At 38.1% G+C, this 26,361-nt stretch overlaps 1 protein-coding gene across 1 annotated transcript in view; it reads left to right on the top strand.

Moving 5' to 3' along the window:
• The window catches only part of OCA2 (OCA2 melanosomal transmembrane protein), a 181,447-nt gene that overhangs the window by 111,448 nt on the left and 43,638 nt on the right, over positions 1-26,361 (top strand). The window contains exons 20-22 of the mRNA XM_009645648.2: positions 145-249; positions 10,819-10,912; positions 25,053-25,146. Of these exons, the coding sequence (XP_009643943.1) occupies positions 145-249; positions 10,819-10,912; positions 25,053-25,146 (293 nt within the window). The remainder of the gene's footprint in view (positions 1-144; positions 250-10,818; positions 10,913-25,052; positions 25,147-26,361) is intronic.

The raw sequence follows: 26,361 nt of genomic DNA, 5'->3' as shown, positions 1-26,361 counted from the left end.
GCTATTTTCTTTTCCTATCTCAGAGCCTGAAGGAATAGTAAGTGTTGCTAAATTAAAATTCTGGAGAGTGGTCATTTGTGCGGTTGGGGGGACAGAGCAATGCTGATCTCATCAAAGTTGTAATTTGACTTCTTTCAATTCCAGGTGGTTCCTGAGGACCAGCGCTTGGTGGTGGCCATCATTTTAGTGCTCTGGGTGTCTGCTTTGGCATCCTCCGTAATCGACAATATCCCCTTCACGGCTACAATGGTAGGGGTCTGCGCAGCACTTGCACACTCTCCTCCTGGTGCTGGCAAGGCAGCTGATTATGATTTGCTTTTTTTTTCAACTCTGCTGTGTTGTAGTTTACTTTTTCCCCTAAGGTTGAATCATTATTACAAACTTATTCATACCGTTTAGGCATCTAGTTGGCCATCACTGCCAGCAGCCACAGTTCGCTGTGGAACTAGATTCACCGTTTCAGCTGTATTTTTGCCCTTTCCTTATTATATCTACATCTGTAGCTGAAAAGTAAAATTGTCTTTTTGATGGAAACTGTCACTAACCATCCACTGCTATCAATATTTTCTCTCTATGCACTGCGTAGTTGCACTAATGCTCTTTTAACATCTGAACCTTTTATTGTTACCTTACTTACGTAATTAGTTTAAAAACCAGCAAATAACGTTAACCATAACAAATACTTACCAGCACCTGGGTTTTAATAGCAGAAAAGTATCACATTATAACAAATTAGGGCATGATCAGATAGGTTTATTCAATCAAGTTCTCTGTTTAAAGTGCAATAATCCCTTCATGATACCATGGGAATGATTCATTGTTACAGCTTGTTCTCAGCTAAGTATAATTTTTTTCTTCCTTTGATATTGAATGGTCATGGCACCCTTAACCTGTGTCAAGGTTTATGACACTTCTTATAGGGCATGTGATGTGTTGGACAGATTTGCAACTGCTTTATATTTATATGTTAATATGATATTTTAGTTTGATTACCATGGTGTTTCCTGTGGAATTGTATTGATTTAACAACAACAGACTGCAAGCAATAGGCATGAAGGGAAAGATTGGTTCAGGATGAGTCATCTCCCAGAAAACATTTGAGGACTATTAAGCAATAATGCAGAAATCTTAGCTTCAAAGGTTTTGCCTCACATCCAGCTAGTCTATGAAAATTGGTTTGGGGCAATACCAAAAGACACCTGCATGCACATCAACCAAAGGGTCTTTTACAGGTTTTGAAAGGAACCCTCTTTTAAAGGAGTACGTTTTGGGACTGAAACACAGGAATCTTTTGGGATGCCTGAAGACCACTTCTTTTGTATCTTTGAGGGAGTGAAATGCAGATGGACAGGAAAGGATTCCTGCCAAGATCTTAGACATTTCAAATGTATATGTTTTTCATCCTGTTCTGGGCTGAAGCTAAGAGACCGCTACAATTTTTTTCTGTAAATGTAGGTGGAGAGAGGATGGAGGAAGAAAAATGCAGGCACATTCTGACCTGTGCAAAAGCAGTCATTAGCTAAGGTGTTAAGACGTTAATGTGTTACATGGCAGACTAAAGTCGAGATCTAGCATCATCTAACTCAATGAATGGCTTGGACTTTGGTCTTTCTCATTCTACATTAGAAAATACAGAAATTTCCTAAGTAACCAAGTCCCAAGTTCTTACGTAAGACTGTAAACTCGATTTAAGATTCTTTTTGTTTCTTTGGTACTGTGTTCCTACTGTCAAAACAAGAAATATTTGGGTTTGGAAGGCTATTTATCACTATATATGTCAAAGTTATGAACTCGTGATGAGGAACATTACATATATTGAACGCAGCTCTTCTGTAGAACAGCTTTTTAGTAATTGGGGATTGAGTGTGTGTGCATCTAATAAATGCACAGTGCAACACGTATTTCTTAGATCTCTGTTTATCTATTGACTTGCTATTTACAGAATCAAGCTGTAATTATTAATAGCAGAAAACCATCCACACAGCAAATTCACTTATTCAGCCACATAGTTCACTCACATATTGACACAGTTACCCAGCTGACACGCTTCTATACGTGTTTGGTTTCATATCCCTTAGTGATATTGGAGTATGGGGCACCTGCTATGGTGTAGGCATGAATGATCCTGTCCTTTCTTGGCAAATGGTGCCAGCTTCCTAGCTGAGCCTGCGCTCATAATTATGGAAGATGTAGATGTACTGACTCCCTCCAGTGAAGCCCTCCAAGAGGTTCATAAATCTCCTTCAGTGATGAACAAATGTCTGTATGACAATGGGGCAATAGCTCTTGTGATTTTTGCAGTCATAGTCTTGATGGACCAAGTACTGGGTAGGAATATGGGACCCATCAAGTTCTTCCCACTTTTTGAACCTACAGATACAAAAAATCTGGGTGGCTTTGTAGATATCAGCTGTATATGTTCTGACTGAGCAAAGAGTGTTTGGAGGATGGCATCAGAGACCTCTGCCACCTCAAGGTGGTGAGCCACTGACCAGTAGGAGTTAGGGGAAACCAGGCTCACAGGGTGACAGTCTATTTGACTTGTGCATGGATATTTGACTTGTACATTCCTGAATTATCATGAAAAGGTGGTGAAAAGCTTAGTGGAAGCTCACAGTCAAGGGCACCAATGGAGTCTCTTCTGCATTAGAAAGTGGAGTATCCAGTGCTTTTTGTCCCATTTTACAGGGATGAGACAGTTCTGCCAGTCTCAACTGGTTTTAAGTCTCCAGCTGACTGTGGGTGAAACTACTGTGATGGCAAAGGTGCCTACAAAGTCATATTGCTCCATTCCTGCAGGGGTGGGAAGGTGCAAGAAGACAGGTTCATTCATGGGATGTCCCCAACACTGCCTCTGTGTTCCTGGATAAGGTCTTCCATTCATCCCCCACAATGCTGTGCAGTGCACATTGTCCAGACTCAGAGCAAGGAGGTGGGATGAGCCGTTACACACACTCAGTGTCATGAGAGTGGTCAGAAGTAAGGGTCTCTAGTGTGAGGTGACCGATCCCCATAGACTTAAGGCACTGTAGCTAAGGAGAGACTCAGCTCCAACTCTCAATCTCCTATTACACTACATTACTTGCTAATGTAGAAGTAGCCCATACAATTGATCTGTAGAGTATTTTGACCCAAGACCTACCTGAGAAATGGAAGAAATATGGAATTCCACCACAGTATGTAAGAAGGCCTGAGGCTTGACTTAGGAGGCACATAGCTGGAGGGGAGAAAAAGAGAAAAACCTGCAGATAGCTCTGTAATTGTGATACTGTATTTCCTTTAAAAAAAAACAAGTTGAAGGCTGGTTGTCCACATTATCATTTCAGCCTCTTTGTTTGTACTAATGGGATAATCAGATTCATAATACCTTGCTTTGTGTATAGAAAAAATACAAATGAAAAAATTATGAATGCCTAATTAATGGATCTTGAGTTTAATAATTTCACTTTCTCTGTATTTGGATAAAGTTGACTGGTCAATTTTAAGTTTCAGATTTGACAGCATTGAAATTTATAGCTGGCTGATTCTTACCTTAACAGGATGTGAAAGTGGAAGCTGTAGATCAATATTTTAAGAAGGTAATTAGAATATTAATATATCTGAGCATCATTACAAAGAATTCTAGGAAGCATACTCGTTTATGAAGTAATGAAAACAGATAAGGAAAATGGTTTCCTAGAAGAAAATCTAAGCATTTTCAAGAATTGCTAAATATCTTTTTGGACAGGTTAGGATTCTTGCTTATCCTAAAACATAAACATAACACATTATCTGCAGTCTTAAGAACAAAATCTAAATATTTTCAGTTATTTTAAGGTGGAGATGTTTTAAGGTGCAAAATATTCATGTGTTTAAACATTTTGAACACACAGATGCTTTTCAGCAACCTTCAGCACTAGCATTGTGGAGAAGAATTCTCCCTTACTGAAAAATTCTGAAATTACAAAAATCAGATTAGTTTAGTATTTGAAGCATCTTACCCTGAAAGTGTCTTTTCAGTGCAACACTGTTGTTGGTCAAATTCTTCTTTGCTCTAGATGGGAGTAAATATGTTAGAACCCCACCATCAAAATTGTCAGTACTGTATGGAATTCATGTACAGAGGTTGCTAAACTGAAATCTCTGCAAAGAGCTCAGAACATAGTAAGTATTTTATGCTACAGAGGATGCTGCAGAAAGATAATTGCATACATGAAATGGTGGAATGAGTTTCTGAGAGCACTTAGCTCATCATAGGTTGATTACTTTTACTGTTTCTGTCTTGGTGAAATTCTGTTTGTGTTAAACTAAAATAAAGCATTGGAGCTGCGCAAAAACAGTCTTCAGAGTATCCTCCAATTGCTTGTTTCACACAATTTGTCCTGAATGCAAAGATCATGAGCTGCCCCAAAACAAGATGAGAATGAAACTTGCTTGATGAACTGTAATCCCCAGACTTTCCCCTTCTCTTTAAGCATTGCAGAGTGAAGATCCAGCTCCCTAATTAAATAGATGTTTATATGAGTGAGTGTTTATTGCACTTGATTGCATAAGCATGCCTGGCAATTGTGATAGAAAAATCAATAATTTTTTGCCAATATGTAAAAAATGTGCTATAGCAAAATATTTTGAGTTTCAGATAAACTTTGTGGGAAACTCCATGAACTTGGACTCTATGCAAAAGACTAGGTTGCCAGGAGCAAATCGAATATATATAGATATATCTGTGAGTTTCTTAAAAAACACCGACAAAATGTTCTATGCATACAAAATTAATAAACCAGGAGCTTAGTTATTAAGTCTCACACATTTTAATCCTTGAATGGCAAGGGTTTTTTTTCATGTTGGATATCTAGCTTCCTTTGTCAGAAGAATAAATGTGGTGAATCATGTAGTGATGCTCTATGTGTCATTCTATTAATCCTTTGATATTTTTCCTCTTTTTTCAACAGGCTAAACTCACAATGACATTACTTGACAGGCAGACTTATTTGAATTTAAGGCCTGCATTTTCCTAGTATTGTCATTTAAATAGCCACAGATTTCTACCCTTAGAGTGTTAGGTGACATGATTTTATTGCCAGTATGCTCTTTAGTTTAATTGACATGTTTTATCAACCACATATGCTGGAGCCATCTGTTTATATTTTTCTTTTATTACCAGAACTAAAAATAATAGCCGTAGTAAATCCTCGTTTTAGCCAAGTTTAAACACTATTTCCTCAATATAAAGTAACAAACGATTTCCATTAACCACCTGGCTGGCAAGGTGACTTAGTCTCTGACAGGTCTTTGTTAGAAACCAGCTAATCTTTGGGGCCACTATTTATTACCTCTAAAACTATCAGAGGCTTTTCATTTGCAGCGCTGAATATTTTGTATGTATCTCATGTTCTTAGTGCCTGTTTTATTTTTGGATCTTCTTTGCCTTCTGCCCTACCAGAGTTTTTAATGGCCTGCATTTCAGTGCTTGATAAAGGTGTAAGTCTGGGTGGTAGCTGTCTGCAGAGACAGATCAAACATCAACAATCTTGGAAACTACACACAGGTTTTTTTTTATTAATGTCTTCTCTGCATTCACAAAAGACATCTTTACCACATGCAGTTCTTAGCAAGGTGTGTGCCATGAAATCCCACAGGGCAGAGCAGCAATGAATCCCTAAAATAAAGATGTGAATTAGTGTTTCATTGTAATTTTGCACAAATAGACAAAATGGGCAATACGACCTGATGCCTTCTAGTGCACCGTGTAGGTATAGGATAAACTTGTCTGTTATCTTTCTTGCACAATGGGGGTGTGTGATTACTTGTACGAGTGTTATGTTTGGGAAACAGAAATAGCTGAGAGGGCTTCACCCTGCTGTTTCTTATGAGTTTCCTGCCATCCCAGGAGGAGATGCTCACTGATAGAGTAGGACCAGTGCCCCTCTAATTTGGTCTCCTCTCTGCATACCCAGGGTCCATCTAGTAAAGCTAAATGATAATTTCTCAGGAGAAGGTCTTCATAGTTTCAAAAGGGGTCTTCTTTCTTCATCTCCTTGACTGGTGGAGCACCATGTTCATGAGACTGTTTTGTTGTAAAAAATAGGTGAATAAGATAAAGGTCTTGGTTCAACTTGTTCTTGGGTAATTTGGAGTCTTGGAAAAGAGGCTGTGACAGCAAGGTGTGAAAATATTAAGTCTTTGGTGATGGTTTTGCTTACAAAGAATGCATTTTATGTATATAAAATAAAATAAATAAATGTGAAAGCGAAATGTTCAAGGCTCTCCATTCCACTTTTGTACAAACAGGACTGGAAGGAATAAGGCTTGGAAGGTGTCAAGTAGACCCCCTACGTGAGGTAGACAACAGAATTGAGATATGCAAACATCACCACCAGTCTCTTTTTAACAAAAAGGGACTGCATACTACAATATAACTGCAAGGACTTTTATGAGAAAACTAACAGTATTTTATGAAATTTAGCTTAGTAGTAATTGGTGTACATAATTCTAGTCTAAAATCCTTCTGTTTTCTCTTTTTCAAAGCCTTCATTTAAAGTAAAAATTGGGCTTCCTTTCTTTTTGATTGTTTCATCTTGCTTAAATTTTGAGGATGTTATTGAGCTGAGAGAGATGAGAAGAAATATGCTGTCTTGCAGAATCATATTTTTTGAGTCTGAATTAATTTCTTATAATATTAATTGTTAATAGATGATGTTTTCTAGGGAAGGTGGATAATTTATAAAAGTAATAAAATCCAATTCCGTTTTTAACTTAGTGCTTTTGACGCTGTTGTAAATGCTTATGGCTTGAATCAGAAAGAGTTGTAGAAACAGTTCAGTTTTTCGAACCCATTGAAAACTACAGTGAAAAGTTTCCTTCTAACCCTTTTATGTTTTACATTTCTGGTTCTAGTGGTCAGGTTAACTATAACGGTAGATAAAGCTGAGGTTTGAGGTATTGATAGTGGAAAAATGTTGCCTTGCACATAATTGCATGAATGAATGTGGCAAAAAGCGTTAAAGGTGATTTTGGAGTAAAACAGGGAGGCGGGTCCCTTTGTAACTGACCATGTGCATGATCCTTATGTATTTAAAATGCAAATGCTCAAGCAATGAGAAATGTCCATTGGCTTTAATTTATTTGCAACATCCCTTCAAGAGTTCTTGCTGATGATCAAGTTTCTTAATTCTTCATTGTTTTTGGAGCAGGAAAATTCTTAGGATGGAGATTAGAGCAATCTGTTTGTCTTATGCCTACTTTTAAATCAAAAGAATGAGATGCTAGTGACTTTTGGAGACTCTGTGGCATGCAGTTGCCACACAGGATAGCCCATAACATTTGCAAAAAAATTGTTGTACTTTATGGATCAGCTAAGTATTCCTATCTGAAACCCTAGAAATTTAACTGCATGTTTTGCATTCATCTTTCATGTGGTTATTCAAAATTGAAACTTATGGTGTGACATTCCGTGTTAGAAATAACTGTTTTTTACAGGATATAAGCATGTTAAATCTAACTTCAAGCACATGCCAGAGATCAGTAGGACTTCCATTTCCTTTCTGATTTATAACCATTATTCTTTGGCAGAGGTGAATTCCTTTAAATAGGGAAAACACCCAAATGTAAGTCTACCCAAGTATGTATTGCTAAGGCATGTTTCAGTGTTTTTCTGCAAAACCAGGCATTCATGGGAGCAGATATTCCTGATCTAGCCCTACTGCCTGTTAATGCACTTAGGAGCATGACATCACTGATGATAATTTTAACACAGGTAATTAATTATAAATCCTTTAAAAAAATGTTCACAGTATTTGTAAGTGGAAGTAAAGCAATGCTATGTCAAGGAGATAACAATAACATCAGTGGGGTCAAGTGCATCTTTAGGCTCCTAAAATAGTTTGCTGGATTTAAAAAATTAAGAAATGGAGATTCAAACAGATTACACAATTGCACCTTCTCTTCATACATTGCGATGTATCTTTATGTTTAAAAGAAGACACAGTGAGTTGAAACCTTTGTTCAGTGACTTTCTTCTAGGGGGTTTCTGTGTCTTCAATCATTAAAGATTTACAGGACACTGAGCTCCTAATGCTGAGCTCATCCACTAAACAGAGAACCAAACTTTCTGATGGGACGATTATGCGTATGTGGCTGCAAATACCTAGCAGAGTTACCCCATAGACTTTCTGTCTGGGATCTCTGTTTTGCTTCTTTCTTCCCTTGTCCTTCACGGTGCTGCAGTTAGGGAGCGGGCTCCTGGAGGGCTGTAGGGCTCTGCTGTCCACACGGTTCCCATCAGTGGGAAGTGAAAATAAAATTACTTGCTCTGCACTTGGGAGCTGGCTGGCAACAGCTTTAGAACTGACCTCAACAGCAAGAAAATAAGATAAAAATTTTAATCCTCTCTACCTACCCACCTTCTCTGTGCTGGGTAGGGAATACACCAGGAGGAGTCTAACTTAAAAAGGTGTTGCTAGTCTGCATAGTTCAGGACCGTGTGCTGCAATAAATGAGTTACTGTAGTACATCTGGATAGTTGCAAATAATTCTGAGGAACTAAATAATTGATTTTGGTTCTCTGGTCAAAATTATATAGTAGGAAAAAATGCTTTGTTTAGGCTGAACAAGCTGGTTTATCCTGTGATTTAAGTATTTGTGTTTAAACTTTGGATTATGTTGAAAGACAACATTGTTTTGAAATAAATGTAGAATAGAATAATAAAATCACAGAATCATTTAGATTGAAAAAGACCCTTAAGATCATTGAGTCCAGCCACAAACCTAACACTACCAAGTCTGCCACTAAAATGTTCCCTTAAGTACCATGTCAACACTTAAATTGCCCAGGAAGATCCAGGCTCATAAAAATAACTATTGTCATCACCATTATCAGTGGATCTTTGCTACTTCATTTTTAGACATCCTGCTTCCAAAACATCCTTTTAGATGAGTGAGTTGCTTCTTTTCCTGCATATGTTAGCACTTGCTGTATTTTCGACATCAGGCATGAGTTAACTGCAGTTCATAGAATCACAGAATCATTTAGGTTGGAAAAAACCTTTAAGATAATTTCATCCAGCACTAAACCATGTCCCTAAGCACCACATCTACCTGTCTTTTAAATGCCTCCAGGGATGGGGACTCAATCACTTCCATGGGCAGCCCATTCCAATGCTTAAGAACCCTTTCTGTGAAGAATTTTTTCCTAATATCCAATCTAAACCTGCCCTGACACAACTTGAGGCCATTTCCTCTTGTTTGGCAGGAGACCACCACCCACCTCGCTATGCCCTCTTTTTAGGCAGTTGTAGAGAGCAATGAGGTCTTCCTTCAGCCTCCTTTTATCCAATTTCAATTGCATATCATGTTCTGGCAGTGATGGATTGAGAGAAACAAAGTATATGGGGAGAAATGAAATCTTTTGTGACAGTTTCATGGAAAAAAAAAATATGATCTTGGGCATGCTGACTTCTTTAGGCCTTAAAATAGAAATAGGCATCTTCAGGCTATGTACAATTTGAGAATAATTGTTTAGACATTAACTTATGTTAATCAATGGGAGGATTTAAGAGGGATGATTAGCACCACTGGCAGGAGGGAGGGGGAAAGGGTTGTAATTCTTCATAAAGCCTATATATCACTCCATACCAGAAGAACACACAGTCAGTATAGTTGAGCATCACTCAGCCACCAAAGTGAAAACATTTTTCAGGAAGCAGCTGCTCCATCTCTGAGATTATATCCCTTGAAGGGAACCTGTGAAATACATTCAAATAGCAAATTGTAGGATTAAATGTCATAACTCTATTCACTACTGAAAATCCTGGACCCTGAGAAAACATTAATTTTAAGGCATCTCACAGTTATTTCCTTCCTCCTTGATCTCTCGCTGTTCCATGTTTGCTTATTCTTTCTCTCTCCCTCTTGGTCCCATAAACCTCTGTGCACATTAAAAAAAGGTTAATAACATTATCACCTCTCCACTTGCTAATGACCTTCTCTCTACAGGTACTGATTACACGTTTCTTTCAAACCAAGTGGTTACACAATTAAGTTGAACTCAGACCAGTTTTTCCCAACTAAGGCAAAAGTTGTTTAGCTTTGAAGGGTATTGCTGACTGAGATCTACCGCTACTAGAAAGCCTGCCTGCTCTATTTTTGGCCTTTATAGCAATTGCCTAATTTTATTTGCTAAAATGTAATAAAACTTGCAAATATTTCCTAGTGAACTAAACCTACATTATCTGGTAAATATGTTAGAATAAAAAGTAAAATAGCTTAGCTCTGCTTATAAGTCAGAAGCCTGCCACATTGATCTTTCTCAGTTTTTCCCTAACAGATCAGACAATTTTGATTATAATAGGAATTTTTTGGTTACTGACACATGATCTACAGCCATCTTGATTGTGAAGGTCTGGACATCTCTTACAGCTGTTTCCAGCAAGAAGAGGGGATATAGCTCTGTCCTTTAGGTTTCATGAAATGGAGGAAGAATTGATTTATAGTCACTCACAGTTGAACTGTTGAACTAGAAGGATCTAATGGCAGGCCCTGATAACCTTAAGAGATCCTCAGTTTTGTCAGCAGTACCTGTGTCAGGCTTGGCCCAATGTTGCCAATACCTTCTCTTTGGCTTGGGTGACTAGCACAGTCAGTGGGGAAAAGTGTGCACAGAACACGAACATGGTGCAAAGGTAGTAATTTTAAAAAAAAGAAAGAAAAATAACCCGTTATTCTTCAGACTTGCTGATGTTCTAGGTTGTTTACTTGAATGAATTTTATTTATATTGTGCTGATGATTGGCTAATGTCTCCTGAATCTCTCGCTCTTTTTTTTTTTTTTCTTAAACCACAGATTCCCGTGCTTCTCAACCTCAGTAAAGATCCTGATGTTAACTTGCCTATGAAACCATTAATCTTCTCATTGGCCATGGGTGCGTGCCTTGGAGGTAAGTTTATGTGAGAAAGCTGACATAAGGTAATAGCTATGCAATTATAGCATGTATAAACTGGCACAATAGGTTCAATGATTTTATTATGCAAAGCACAGGGAGGGCCTGATTCAGCTCCTTTTGACTTCAGAGGACTCCTGGATAAGGATCCCAGCCACTGTCTGCTGCTACAGTAGAATTTTTGCAGTCTGTGTTTGAAGACCATATCTGTATAAAGTACAGACGCACAAAGAAGCAGTCCAGATGGTACTTATGGGGTTCTGATCTTTTGTGAGAGAAAATACAAAGATACATTTAGCTTTCAGAACAGAGACACATCATTGCTCATTGGAAAGATGCAGAAAATGTATAATAGCTGAGATCTGAAGCCTTGGTTCAAAGTCTACTGAAGCCACTGGGAGGTTTTCTGGCTGGCTCACAGAAATGGTTTGAGTATCCATTTGCTGACCTATTTAGCACTCCTCACTCTAAGGAAAGACTTTTTGAAATCTTTGGGAAATGCACCTCTAATAATGAAAGCTACCAGCCATTCTCCTAGTGCCCATCTTGGTGTTAACTGGGATTTCTTGTTATTGTCAGTTCATTAGCAGAAAACAAGCAGATGGTTTCATTTCTTTTTTTAGTTTTAATTGAAAATGTACCATGTATGTATTGTAGGCCCAGGATTTCCTCTCTATTTGTTATAACAATAAAGGAGAATAGCCATCTGGTACTTTGTGAATTAATGTTTATACATGATTACTTTTTTTTTTTTGTTAACTTTCTGCAAGTGGCTTATGAAGGTGTTACAACACATTTCCAAATAGCAAGTGTGCTAAGTGCAATTAAACTGTGTATGTTTTTAATGAAAAATAAAGTTAGTACTAGCTTTTTACTACTGAGAATTTTAATGCTAATTGTATTGGACTGTGTTTTGATCCCTATATACTTAGGAAGTTAGGTTAAGTAAATTTAAACTGGATAAAATGGCGTTCTGCAATGAATCCACCGTTTCTCCCTCTCCATGCCCCTTCAAATAGTTTCCTTGACTTTACAGAAATTAAATCTAAAACCAGTTTTGTGTGTAATACAAGTTCTGGTCTGTTTATTTATCTAAGTGATTGCTAGTACGAGTGACCTTAATGCCTGACAAAGATAATGATGTAATTTACAGATTGAATTTTAAGAGCATGTTGCAAAGGCAGGACAATTTATACTAAACAACAGTTATTCATTTGAGGAATATCTTTTTGTACTCATCATTACTCATCTTTATATTGTGACTTTAATCTGTTCCTCTTTAAAACCAGTGATCTGAATAATCAGCATATCTTAATATAGATGTTTGCCATAAAAATACCATCTTCCTTCACAATTTGCTAATCACCAAACATACTCTGATTTCGTTAAACTTTCAGATTAAAAAAAATAAAAACATAAGGAATATGAAGTTGGCCAGATTACGCTGACATATTCTGAGTGGGAGGCTCTTCTCCAGCCTTGGAACCTTTACAAATCTCAGCTGATTTTCCTAAAGCATCAGTTATCAACTTAACCCAAATTCCTTTAATGTGCTTTGTTGAAGGGCTGCTGGGATTTTAGCAGAGACTCCTGCCTGTATGCATTGAGACAAATATAAAAATATAAACAGTACCACGGGAATTATTTGAATTAAAATCACTAAAGATCCATAGGATGTGCCCAGGTGTTCAGGTAGGCTCCATACAAATATTTGGATAAAAAGTTAGATCATTATCATTATTAGGAAAAGCTTAAACTCTCTAGACTGTGCTTTGTTAAGATAAAGCTGAACATATGCCAAGTTATACTGGCAAAGGTCTCATAGGAGTTTTAGCTTGAAATTTAATATGCTTCTGACTTTTCCATGTCAAAACTAAAAGCTTATTTTTAGGGAATGAAAAGCATGGAAAAGCTTTTGTTTTAAAAGATCCCCCCCCCCTGCCCCCCCCCCAAAGTGAGGGAAAAAGGGCTTTTTTTAAAAAAAAAAAAAGAACGTGTTGATGGCCTTTAAAAGTTATTTCCAAAAGAAGTGTCTTATCAGCACTGAAGTGGTGTGAGGGAATCCTCAAGGTAGGCTAATCCCATTGTGGAAGGAATAGTTGACAATTATATCATTACTGCCTGGGGCTTAAAGCAAAAGATTGGATCTTATCATGGTCATGCAACCAAGGAAACTTGGCAAATAAGATATTTTGTAGAAGAGTTTGATGAAATAGTACATTATAACTACATATTTTGTCGTTAGTTGTTTACTACATGATGCAGAGCTTCAGTTCTGGTAAATTGATAGCATTTCTGGGGTTCAGGGTAAAGACTGCTGTATGCTTATGCATCTGTGAAGGGAGCATCAGCATTTGTGCCTGCCTTGGAAAATGCCGTGCAACATTTTGTACTGAAAAATTTCCGGTGGGTGCAATTATTTTTTTCTACTGCCACAAAGTGCACAGGCGGCTATGGGGTTGGAAGATGATAGGAGAAAAGACAGTAATTTTTGTTCATTGCTTTAGCTGTTGTCCTGGAAATGAAAGAAAGATTGAGTCAATCTCAAGCAAGATGAAGAGACCTTTGCCAGTATGACTGCCACATTGTTGTCATCTTCAGCAGTGTCTCCCAAAAGAGAAAACTGCTGCTATTAAATTTCTGTCTTTCATGGCTGGCGTGGTTTAACCCAGCAGGCACCTAAAGACCACACAGCCATTTGCTCACTTGCCCCCAGTGGGAATGGGGAGAGAACCAGAAAAAAAGTAAGACTTGTGTGTTGAGATAAAGACAGTTTAATAGGACAGAAAAGGAAGGGAAAATAATAATGATGATAAAAGAATACACAAAACAAGTGATGCACAATGCAATTGCTCACCACCTGCTGCCTGATGCCTAGCCAGTTCCTGAGAAGCAGTTGCGCCCTCCTGGCCAACTCCCCTCATTTTTTTGTTCAGCATGATGCCATATGGTGTGGAACAGCCCTTTGGTCAGCTGGGGTCAGCTGTCCTGGCTGTGCCCCCTCCCAGGTTCTGGTGCCCCTGGCAGAGCAGGGGAAGCTGAAAAGTCCTTGACTGGTCTAAGCCCTGCTCAGCAACAACTGAAACATCAGGGTGTTATCAACATTCTTCTAGTACTAAATCCAAACCCCAGCGCTATGCCAGCTACTGGGAAGAAAATTAACTCTATCCCAGCCGAAACCAAGACAATGGCATTTGCCTCAGACATAAGAAGTGGCTGAATATTGTGTAGATGCTCTTTACTCTGTAAAATGTGTCTCTGAAAGTGAGAAGGGATGAAAAATCCTGTCTTTTAATCAAGGAAGCCAGGGACAGTGACAACCATGGACAGTTCCTGGTGAGACGGTCATGATTTTGAAATCTTTAGGTCTTTCTCAGAGCTTGCCAGTTCTATTCTGATAGAACTTTTCTTGTTCAGGTCAGGTCAACCTTATGCAGTTAAGAAATAAGCATGGTAATTTTTCAGGTGATCTGGTACCAGAAACTTAGGCTTATATTTGTCCTAGCTATTTTTAAGAATTTATATTTAGTTTAAGTTAGGAGTCTGGCTGCCCCAGGCTCTCTGTTTGGTGATGGGCACACCGGCATGTCCAGGAGGCAGATATTTATTCATCCCCTGAAAATGCCAGATGCTCTCTTCAAAGCACATTGGAGCCCCTAATGCACAGAACTTCGGTAGCTGAGAGGGATCCCCAAAGACAGGTCAAATGAATTTGGACCTTGGAGCCTTTTGGTTTGTCAATTCTTCTGAATGCTGGATGACTCTTTTAGGTCCTGTATGTCTGGGCATTGATGGTCAGGCTGAATAAGTAGTAGCTGGAATATTGTATTGTTCATGTTTTTGTTTTCTGCTTTTTGCTTTTTGGTTTTTTTTGGGGGGTTTTTTGGGTTTTTTTGGTTTTTTTTTCTGTACTATCTGCTAGTATTTCAATTATGTTTTGAGCATGAAGGAAAAGAAAACAGGAAATTTAAAAGGAACTAAAGAAAACAAACAAGGAAGTAACTTCTTTTGTTTTCTGTGGTGTTCTGGTGAATCTGCATGCATATTTATTTTGCAGAAGAGAACACTGAATAAAGTGTTATTTGTTAATGCTTCCTATCCTAGTACATGATGAAATTATGGTACCTCTTGAGACTGACTAGTAGGCAGACATTCCAATAGTGTCTAGGGAATGCTGCCCTGAAATTCTGGAGGACAAATGAAGATTGCTAGCTCCAGCAATTTCAGAACAAAAGGAGTTTTAATTGCACTGCTTCTATTGGCTCCTCAATTTTAAAATAACATGAAACATGGATTCAACTCAATTTGAGTAAGTGCACAGTCAGAAATCCACCTGTTAAGACTGCTCAATTGTGTAGAACTCAATTCTTTACTGAGCTGAAGAGGTTATAGCTAAGATATTATTTGAAGGGGTTTTGTACATTTGACATTTAAAAAGATGGCATTTATTTGTCTTCTTATCTCTTTCTTTTTTTCATGAACTATAAAGAGAATGTTTTTGAAAAAAAGAGAAAAAAAAAGGGCTTGAGTTAAAAAGTGATTGAATTCATACTTGGAAGTCCCTACCTTTTGAGTTCTCAGTTGCTCACATGGAAAAGTGCAAAAAGTATTTCTCTGCTGCAGTGACTATTGCTATTTTCCAAAGGGGACATTTTCTGCCCTTTATAGTTTTGCACTGTTTTTCTTCGCTGTATGTTTTCCTGGAGAACAACACCTGAAAGTCATCATTGTCCCAACTCTGCAGAAAGTGACAACCTCTAGGATGCATACAGCTGTGTTATTCCAACCACAGCATCTCAGCTGTAGGCTCTACTTCAAGAAAGGATGTAGGAGGAGGGGACTGCTGGCACTTTTCTTCTAACCTTACAGGGTCAAACCCCAGGTGTGAATAAAATCCATTATCCGCAGGATGTTGTGCTAATTACAGCTATTAAAGAGTGCAACCCACAGTGTAGCTAAGCAGTGGGATTTCTCTCAGTGGTCCAGTGCTCTAGCTATTGTGCCTCTTGGCACCCCTCTTTTGGTCCCTGATGCTGATGGGGCCTTGCCAGTATCACTGATTTATTATTCTCTGCTCAATAAAATCCTAAACCAGTTTTAAAGCTTCAGACACACTGAAGTTAAAACCTAGAATTATCATTTACATTCCTAAACCAACCCTCATTCTTTGCAATATGACGGAAAAGGGATAGTCTTCAATAAAATATAAAACATATTAAAATATATAATAATTAATATTATGAAAATGCACAACTGTAGATCCTTTGAAGTTCTTTTATAGTTACTATAGATCAAATTTTTATAACATTTTTCAATGCGAAAGATTCAAAAAGTCTATGAAGAACTGAATGTATGGTGTAAAACTATAGCAGTTATTTAAAAGGAGCACCATTCAGCTTTGGTTTTGAACTTAATTGTTGTATACAATGTGTAATTGAAACTGTAGGAAAAATTTTAATTGGAAAGAATATACCTACCTGAGCTTGATTTTAACCAGGACAATGATATTGAAAGTTCCTATTGTTTCTAAAAGGAGTCTTTTAATGATGAGAAATCCTGGGGTTTTATGTCTTGTGGGTGAGACAACCCTGATTTAGAGAAGTATTTTGACTATGGATATAAAACTCAATCCAAATCAGAGGGTGGTGTTGTAGGGAATGTGAGTGACTTGAGGTCTTTCAAAAGGAAAAGGATGTTGCTGTTCTTGACTTTGAAAGCAGGCAGAACAAATAAGGAAATTTAGGAAATGCCTCACAGTTTTTCTTTGAAGAATTCAATGCAGTTTTTAACAGTATTATGCCTCTAGAAGCAAAATGCAGCAGGTGTTTTGTATGCCTTACATTAATATCTAATTTACTTTCTGAATATACTTTGTATTACTTCTATGATGTTTGCAATGATGGAAATGAGTAACATGAACATAAACTGTGATTGCTGTCCCTTAAATGGCAGTACTACTTGTTTGTTCTTAAGGAAGAACTCATTCAGATGTTAGCTGAAAGTCTTGGGCTTTGTTGTGGCATAAAGAACAATATCGTCAGATATAAGCACAAGGAATCTTTTCTCTCTATTGATATTTGAGTGCCCAAAGTGTCCTCTTGCTGTTTTCTGGAACAGCCAGAATCTGTAACCATCTATAAAAACCCAGCTGCTGTTTTCCTTAGCTCTTTCATGACATTCAGACTCTGGGACTTCTTCATGCTTTTTCAGTATCAAGTTCTTAAAGCCCAGCAGTGCTGTGAAGTCCTTGGTGTGAGAGACGGGCTCATTACCGGAATTCCTGCAGAGAAAGGAGATTCTCTAATATTTAAGATTACCAAAGATAATCCTCTGTGGCATGGAAGATATATAGAAGAAAGATGTGAATGTAAAATGTAAAAATGGCTAAAACTGAGTGTGTACATTTGACAGATGTACCTTTATCTGCTTTGAGGCAACATCAGAGGCCTGCTTGGCTTTAAGACACTGAGTTAATATAGAAACAAATCCCATACTGAACCTAGCCAGTTTTTCTTAGCAAGGCTGTTTTTCTAAGCTTGAAAAGAGTTAACTTGGCAGACATGCATATATAGATGTATGTATGTTATTAAGGGTGAAATATGAAGTACATGGGGTAAAGGATGCCATTTCAGCTGTACTGATGAGGATTTATAGTTTGTATGGTAAATATTAGATTTTAAAATGGAAAAGAAGAGAGCTATGTGTAATATGTAGAATTCTATTCCATTTCACATTGATTTAGAAAAAGAATTTATATCAGACATCAAACTTGATTATAATGCTTGCATTACTGGTGAATTTGAAATACAACTAATAATGGTTTTCAATCTGTGTAAAATAACTGCATGCTATAAAGTTCTGCAAATTAGAGATAAGATAATGAGCACAGATGACATCGGAGTCTCCTACAAAGCATATGTGGAGCTTTGTTTAATTTTATTTACTTGCTTTGGGCATTTGTTTATCATAAATTACAGAAGGTTCTTTCTAGAAGCCTGGGCCACTTCTATTTTCAGAATAATGTGGAATATTCAAACTCATTATGTTGTATTGGTAAGTTGCTGCAGTATGAGAATGCAGGCTCTGTATAGCTGTCAGCAGAGGAGGTACATTCGGTAAGAAGGTAGCATTTGGACTGTCAGACAGAAGACGACAAGGAAGCTATAGCATGCTTCAAAATGCTTAAGTGCAGAAGGTAATACTGGCTTACCCACTTTCCTTCCTCTGCAAAAGCCTTCCAGATAATACCCCCTGTCTGTACCTTGAGTGGTGCAGCAGAGAGGAAGGAAAACCCCCTTAATCTGCAATATTCATATTGATTTATATTGCTGTATCAGACACTCTGTATGATGCTGAAGAAAGTTATAATAATGCACTAGATATTATTTATACGTATATTAATAAATATATGTAGCACAGTTGCAGTTAACACACCTAAACCAAAGAGGGGCACTAGCAGGTGTTATGAAACTGTTTTAAACAAGGCGCTTAAACAACAGCAAAACATAACAGGTAGGGTCCAACTGAAAGTCAATTTGAGTTAAGTTGGAATCAGAATTTAAAGCAGCTGGATATTCTCAAATGACTTAATGGAGGTTTTGGGGTTTGTTTTTTTTTTGAGTAATATCATCTTGTTTTGCTCAGCTTCAAAGTAAGTTATGATAAGGTTGAATAATGTACTTTTATGCCATACATGGAAATATTTTTCAATATTTGGTCCCTAATAGTGTCACATATGGAGAAGTTGTGAAATTGGCCTGACGTGGTTTTAACCTCTGAATCTAAAAATTGGAGAGAAAAAAAATGTGTAAGCTGGGGCTTGCGTGCAGCATTAAGGGCTTTAAATGGAACCTACTTGAATATGTGCTTCAGGACATGAGGGAATGGTGTGTCCGACTCCAGTGCTGACACTGTCCCTCATTATACTAGTTTATTTTGCTCTCATACTGGGTAAGTTGACTCCAAGGAGAGAGGTGACCTTAGCGATCACCTCAGGTTTTACGTCTCTTTTACAGATGTCTGGATTTGAAAGAAGCTTATGCATTTCTTTATGTCGTTAAAGTAACAAGTGCAGGATGTTCAGCAACCTGCCTTATTTATTTTACACTTCTGGCAGAAAAGTGACAAATTTAAATTTTCCTCTCATAGAAAAAAGAAAGCAATGAGGATTGAATAGTGCAATACTTACAGTAACTGTCCTGCTGGTGGTATAGTAGTGGTGATAAAAAATGGTAAAGTTCACCTGATTAAAAGTGTTGTATTGAATGCGGTTCAATGAACATTTTGGATAAGTTAACTCAAAACTTTGATTTAAATCTTTTTTTTTCTTCTTTTTCCTATAACCTCCACATGTATGTATTTGTTCAGAAGCATCCCATTCAAAATGTTTCCAAATGGGTGAAATTAAAAAATGTTGATATAGTGCAACTGCCACCTATAACATATAACAATGCTGAATGAGTTCATGCATGTCTTCTCCTTCTTACTACCTATGACTTGAGGTTCCTTGTTATTTTAGGGACTGTTAATGGTTTAATTGGCCTTGATTTTGTAGCTCTTTATTGACTTCAAAGTTCGATTATCCAGGGCTTGTTAATTTTTACACATACAAATTATTAAAAGATATTCAAGACTTGTAGACATTTAACAGACAAATAAAATTGGCTTTGTTTAATGATGCAAATCTGGATTAGTTTTGTGTGAAACAAAAAATTTCTCAAGGCTATGAAGGCTGTCTCCCGTAAGGCTAATCAAAACCGTAACTATTCAGTGTTCACTTCTGCAGCCAGATTTGTTGCATTTGCTCAGCTTGTGCTTTAAGTAAAGAAATGGAATATGCTATGGAAAGGAAGTTGCACCTGTCAATCTACTTATATATAATGATGTAAAGTGTACGGGAGGCTGCATAGAGTTTTCTTTTGAGAATGGATGGGAAGCAAGGAGCTGGATTCCTTCAAAAAGTTTTGCTTTGACACTCTAATGGGATGGTTTGATAACAGCAAAAAGCAGGGCTGAGAATCCTCACCCAAAATTTATTCATGATTCTGCAGCAAACTCCTGGTTTTGGAGCGAGAGCTCTTGTCTGAGACAAAGCAGTGCAAAGAGCTGTGTCTGTGTCAACATGGGCCTTGCACAGATGTTTGCCCGAGGTTGGGGAAAAGCTGGTTTTAGGGCTTGTGTTGACATGAAAACAGGGTAGGCTTTCTGCTTCTGCAGTAGCTAGCCAGAGATAGAGGGAAGAGAAAATGTGGAAAGTCTATGCGTTAAGCATAGGTATAGCTTGTTCCCCACTGTCAGAGCATGTGGAGGGGAAGTGGTCTGTGATGGTCACAACAAAGCAGAACTTTCCTGCAAGCAATCCACTTTTAAGCTCGCTGTTGCGCAAGGTACTGTCTGCTTTATATTTGAGAAAGGTACTGTTTACGAAGGCTGCTCATGCTAGGCCGAATAGCTTTATTAGTGATAATCCCTTCCCTTTGATTTCTCAGTGCTTTGAGCAATAAACACTAATCCTGCCGGGCACTTTGAGGTGATTCTTCAGCCAAACATATTAAGGCAGCAAACCCAAGGGTTAGGCTTGCTCTTGAGAGGGCAATACCCAAAAGATACCTGAGAACTAATGGTATTTAATATAATAGATGCGCTGCTGACAAGTAAAAATTAGCAGCTGAGAAGAAGTTTAAAGTGAGAGGACACATGTTATTGATGCAAACTCTGTCCCTTTTCTTTTTATGATTCTTCCCTGATTTCCCAGCCCCTTCCTTTAGTAAGCTTAATTGGTTCTCCCAGCATTGATTTTCAGTGCATTGCAGATGACAGTCACCTGGGCAAACTCTGTTTACTGAGGGAGAGGCTGTCTGAGCCCAGGGGAGGTGCATTATGTGTGGTGTGCAGGATCTGGGTTTGAATTTGGCAATCTCTGAAGAAGCGATGCAGCAGAGGGTGATAACTGAACACTGGGTTGAGAAGAAGTAGCTACAAATGGAAGCAGAAGGCTGGAAGAAGCAGGGCTGGTGAATACTGCAGGTATGAAATCAGGCTTAACAAACCTCAACATCTTCCTGCTTGTACTTCTAAGTTAGCTGGAGATGCAAAGGCACCTTGTAATATGTGGGGTTTGGATCTTTCTTCATAGATTTATTTCTCTTAACTAAAACTGTTGAATACTTTCTTATACTTTGGGTTGCTCTCACATGCTATGCTTTTTAAGCTTAATTATTTTGAAGATTGAAGATGGTGTGAAGATGTAGTCAAGATTGGGTGAAGTCCTAGAAAATGGTTATTCTTCATTTGCGTCAATTGGAATTAATTTAATGTGTGCAGGTTTCTGTTGTGGTTTAACCCCAGCCAGCAACCAAGCACCACGCAGCCACTCGCTCACTCTCCCCTCCCTCCCTGTGGTGGGATGAGGGAGAGAATTGGGAAAAAAAGTAAACCCTGTGGGTTGAGATAAAGACAGTTTAATAAAACAGCAGAGGAAGATAATAATAATGATGGTGATAAAAGAATACACAAAACAAGTGATGCATGATGCAGTTGCTCAACACCCGCTGACTGATGCCCAGCCCGTCCCCAAGCAGCGATCGCTGCCCCCCAGCCAACTGCCCCCTGTTTCTATACTGAGCATGATGCTGCATGGCCTGGAATTGCCCTTTGGCCAGTTGGGGTCAGCTGTCCTGGCTGTGCCCCCTCCCAGCTTTTGGTGCCCCTGGCAGAGCAGGAGGAGCTGAAAAGTCCTTGACTAGTATAAGCACTATTTAACAACAACTAAAACATCAGTGGGTTATCAGTGTTATACTAAATCCAAAACACAGACCTATGCCAGCTACTAGGAAGAAAATTAACTCTGCCCCAGCCGAAAATGGGCCAGTTTCCATGTACATTAACCTAGTCACAGGTTTTTCATAATCCAGAGGTCACATTGTTGCTCTTTCACTACTCCATTAAACCTCTGCCGTGGAGACAGATGTTTCTGGGAGGAGAAACAAAAGTTTGCCTCTGATGTTAATTTTCAGTGTAGTTCTTTGAAGCCTGCTGAGCCAATACCTAATTAAACTGCGTACACGCTCCGAACAAATGAAAAAGAAATGCTGCTCCTTTCAGATAACATTTAAGGTGACAATTTCTCCTCAAGTGAAATCTACTTGGGGAAATCAATTCACTGCTGAAGCTGAAACTCTTTCCATAATACTTCATTATGTGAATGCATTACTATAGCCCATGCACAGTATAGGAGAGCGCGTGCTGTCTGGAGATCTCGAGTGTATGTAGTCACAGCCATGGGACAAGTGCAGTTTCAGTCCTGTTTCTTTAATTTGAAGCCAGAGCTATATTCCTTGTCTACAGTAATATTGTACTGATAAAGTGATGTCTGATTGTGCTCCACGTAATGCAGAAACCTCTTATGACAAGTTTGGTGGCTGTAGACTACTGATTAGTTTTGGAATTGAAAATTCTTTAAGTGTTCCTGCCTGACTCCTCTAATAACTTCAGCTGTATTCATTTGCTCTGTTTTTGCATTAAGCCACACACTTTGTGTCTTGGCTTTCTCGTGCCAGAGCCTACCAGGAATGCTGATGTTCCAAGTTCAGTTTCATATCTTTAAACATGCATTAAAGTAACTAAAATGCACTTTGAGGCAAAGACAGGGGAAGGGAAATGAGCTGTGTAGTTCCTAATGACCAGTGCTACCCTAGACACCACTTTTTAAAGGCTTCTGGCCTTCTGATAAAGTTAGTCATCTTTTCTCTCCACACCTGAAGCTCGTGTGAGTGGGTCCGTGGTTCACTGTGTATGACAAGAAGCCTATGTCACAAATAGCCCTTGTTGTCTCGCAAGAATGTTCCACGATGCTGTTATGGTCCGTAGGGATATACCCTTCTATTGATGTGCTGGCATCAGCAGAGCTCCTCATAGACAGAGGGGACCTCTGCACCCAGCTGCAGCTCCTTTGCAAGGTCAAAGCCTTAAAAACAGTGTAAGTAGGGAACAGCTCACCTAGCATAGCTCCCGGGAAAGCACAAAGAATATTAAAACAAATAATGGGACAATTAAAGATATAAATTAAAATATCTATTTGGGATTGGAAGGGGGCAGGGGGGATGCTTTTCTCATCTCACATCGTCTGCAAGATTTCAGCTTCTTTCTTATTCCATAGTGGGATCCCCTCAAGAGCTGTTTGAGGCTGTTGATGAGAAAACAAAACCAGTCTCCTGTTCTTAATAGGTGTTGTTTAGGGCCCTCACCTGAGGCAATGGATATCTATGTTCAGATCTCTACTCCAGGATGAAAAATCCGTTTGCTGCTTATTTTGTGTAGATGGTAATTGACCATCCTGGAGTGAATAAGGATCATGCTTTCTCTTTGAACTCAACTGGAAAATTTTAACTTGGCCACACAAGGGCTTTTTCTTGGAAAACTTTAGCTTTCATGAGATCAATGTTTTAAAAAAAAAGTCCCGATTGACTTTTTGTGGTTTACTTGTTTCTCAAAGTTGTTGCTCTGTCCCTAGAATGACCAGTCAAAAACCTGTATTTTAGTATCCACTGACTCTGGCATGGCTTTGAATTCAAACTAGGATCAAAATTATTGCAGTCAAGCTGTTTCTGCTTCTCTTTTTCTTATTAGAAGAGGAAGATGTTCCTTCTTCCAATGTTTCCACATCACATCTTTTCTCTCTTTTTCCTTGCTTCTTAACTCTGTCACTTCACTGTACTTGAATTTAAGAGTTTTCTATTGTTTTTTTAAGAATATTTTTAGAAGACTGCTCATTTTGTGTGCACTTTCAGGTGCAGAAGGCTATATGGGTACCATATGTGAATACTTAGGGGAATAATCCTTCTGCCTTTAATCTGACCTATTCTTTGGTAAACTGATCTCTGGGTGACCTGAAACATTTACTAAGTCAAAGCAATTAACGGGAGCATTAATTGCCTTCTGATCCACTTCTCTCAAAGTCAGAGCAGAAGAATGGTCTCCACTGAGCAGTAATGTTTAACAGGGCCAAAATGAGAAGAGTAACTATATGCCAATGGGAGCAAAGGAAGGCTTGTGCTTAGAATAAGGGATTGTTAATGTAATGATGTATGGCAAAAGAGATGACTTGCCACAGCATAAAAATTTTTTCTCTTAGATTTTTACTTCTTTTGTTCAAAACTTCAGTTAAGGAACAGAATGTAGGAGTCACTGTCACTTCCTGAGTCGTGCTTAGGATCAGAAATATTTGCTGAAGACATCTGCTTTTTTAAGTCAAGTATACAACATTTCTTAAGGCTGAGGTATGACTCATGGGAAAGCTATAGATAATGGGTTGGTCTTTCTGAGCTCTGAATACCTGACTTTTTTACATTGTCACATTGCTGAAAGTTTAGAGAAAACACAGGAATAAATTAGTTACTGGAAAAGTCTTAGGAGAAAAAGAGAAGTATGTAGTTCTTCCAAGCAGATAGATGCACATTAAACACATGGCATACTATTTTCCTTTGATGTGTTCCTCTCTTAAGGTGACCTGTATAATGTTATTTGGTGAAGTTCACTAAGTAAAGTTATGTGCTTTTATGTATTAAAGAACCGTTGTGGTTTGGTAAGCTAACTTTGTATCTGTGATGATCCTTTTGCCTTAGCAGAGAGATGTGAAACAGATCCATTCCCCTCCATTGTCCCACTTATTGTGTTTTAAATTTCTGTTAAAAAATCTTAGTTATTAGTTACCCTTTCTATAAAAAAAACCCTCCATTAATTTGTCAATGTCAAGTTTGTGTAAGGAAAAAAGGCATCCATTTTTCTCAGCACCCTCAAACTATGTCATCCTTCATTTTCAGATCATCTGATGGCACCTTCTTGCATGTAAAACAAAAAATCCACAAGTTTATCTGGATGCAAGTCTCTGGTGTCATTTTCACAACTGCAAGATTGGTGTTATGTTCCTTCCCTATTTTTCTGGCTTATGTAGAATCAGAGAATGATATGAGGCTTATCTTTCAAAGTGTGAAGCTATTTATAGGATGTGAAGATACTGTCTGTATGTTTCTTTCCAAGCCTATGCAACAGAAATTGATTTTTCTTTTCTAACTGATACATCTTAGGACTTTAGCACAGAATAAAAAATATAAAATAGTATTTGTTTTCTGAACTGCAGGTAATGGAACATTGATTGGAGCATCCGCAAACGTTGTTTGTGCAGGAATTGCTGAACAGCATGGTTATGGCTTCTCTTTCATGGAGTTTTTCAGGTATAATTTTAAACTTCTTACCTTAAATCTTTTTTTTTTTTTTTTTTTCTCTAGCCAAATGATAGATCTTCCAAGGACAAAATCTGGAGAAAGGGTCTATAAAATAGACCTGTGTTCCTAATTTGGTTTTGGCAACTGAAATGAGGGTGGAGGGCAGATCGCTTTACTTTTGCATACTGTGGATAGAATGTATAAAGGTGATGGGAGCCGGAGAAACAAAGCCTCAGAAATTCATGCTTTGATTACCCTCAATCTTGCCTTCAGCTCTGTAGTGTGAATACACTAAATTGTTGTTTTGTTGTTAAATATGGTTTAAATGTGGTTTCTCATCTGCACATTTTCATGGACATTCCATCACCAGGAAAAAGTGGGATGTCCCAGTTTAGGCTGAGTAGAACTTCACTCCATGATCCCGTAAGCAAAACTATTTATCTAAAAGCAATTACTTCTTTTGACCAGCTGTTTAGCAGCTATGAATGAAAGTGCAATAAGCAGCTAGTAACAGCTCAAATTGTGGTTTAATAACTGTTTAATTAATAATTGTTGTTTAATAATGGAAGTTGGTCTGCAGGTCATTCATCAGCCAGTTTTTAAGGGACAAGGTGTACTTACTATACTTAATGCATGCAATAGTTTAATATTTTTCCAAACACCTCCAGTTTTGGAGACCATGGTTTAAACTTTTAAATGGAAAGTGGCAAGTAGAGGACTAGACATGAAGCTAAAGTTTAAAGCGTAGTTGATTTAACTATAATGTAATTCCTTGGGTTTTTTTCTGCATATTTAGGGCAAAGGATACTGTTAAGTCGGCACCAATAATGTATTCTCTTTTTTCTTTACATTGTTTAGTTTCTCAGCTCTATCAGCTTTCCTTTATATTGTTTACCTCAAAGCCTTCAAACCTGTGTAATTAATATGATTAATCACACGGGAGTGTCTGGAGCAGAGCCAATGATAACCCTAAAATGCAAGGTGATCTGAGTTGTTCTTGCTAAAATTCTTGCTATGAGCATGTGCTTCTCATAGCACAGTTTATCTCTTCACCCATAGTCTTCTGATGACATGTTTTAGAAAGACAGAATGCCTATCAAATCAAAGTCTTGGTTGTCAGGACCTTTGAGACCGCAGTACAGTCTTACGTAGTATGCAGTTATAGCTAACAGACTTCTTGGAAGCAAAGCCTTTGTACAAAAAGATGGTGATACAGTGATAATG

This window comes from Egretta garzetta, unplaced genomic scaffold (assembly GCF_000687185.1).
Source record: "Egretta garzetta isolate BGI_Z169 unplaced genomic scaffold, ASM68718v1 scaffold788, whole genome shotgun sequence".
Classification (NCBI taxonomy): domain Eukaryota; kingdom Metazoa; phylum Chordata; class Aves; order Pelecaniformes; family Ardeidae; genus Egretta; species Egretta garzetta.
This window is presented reverse-complemented; position numbering and strand designations above follow the sequence as displayed.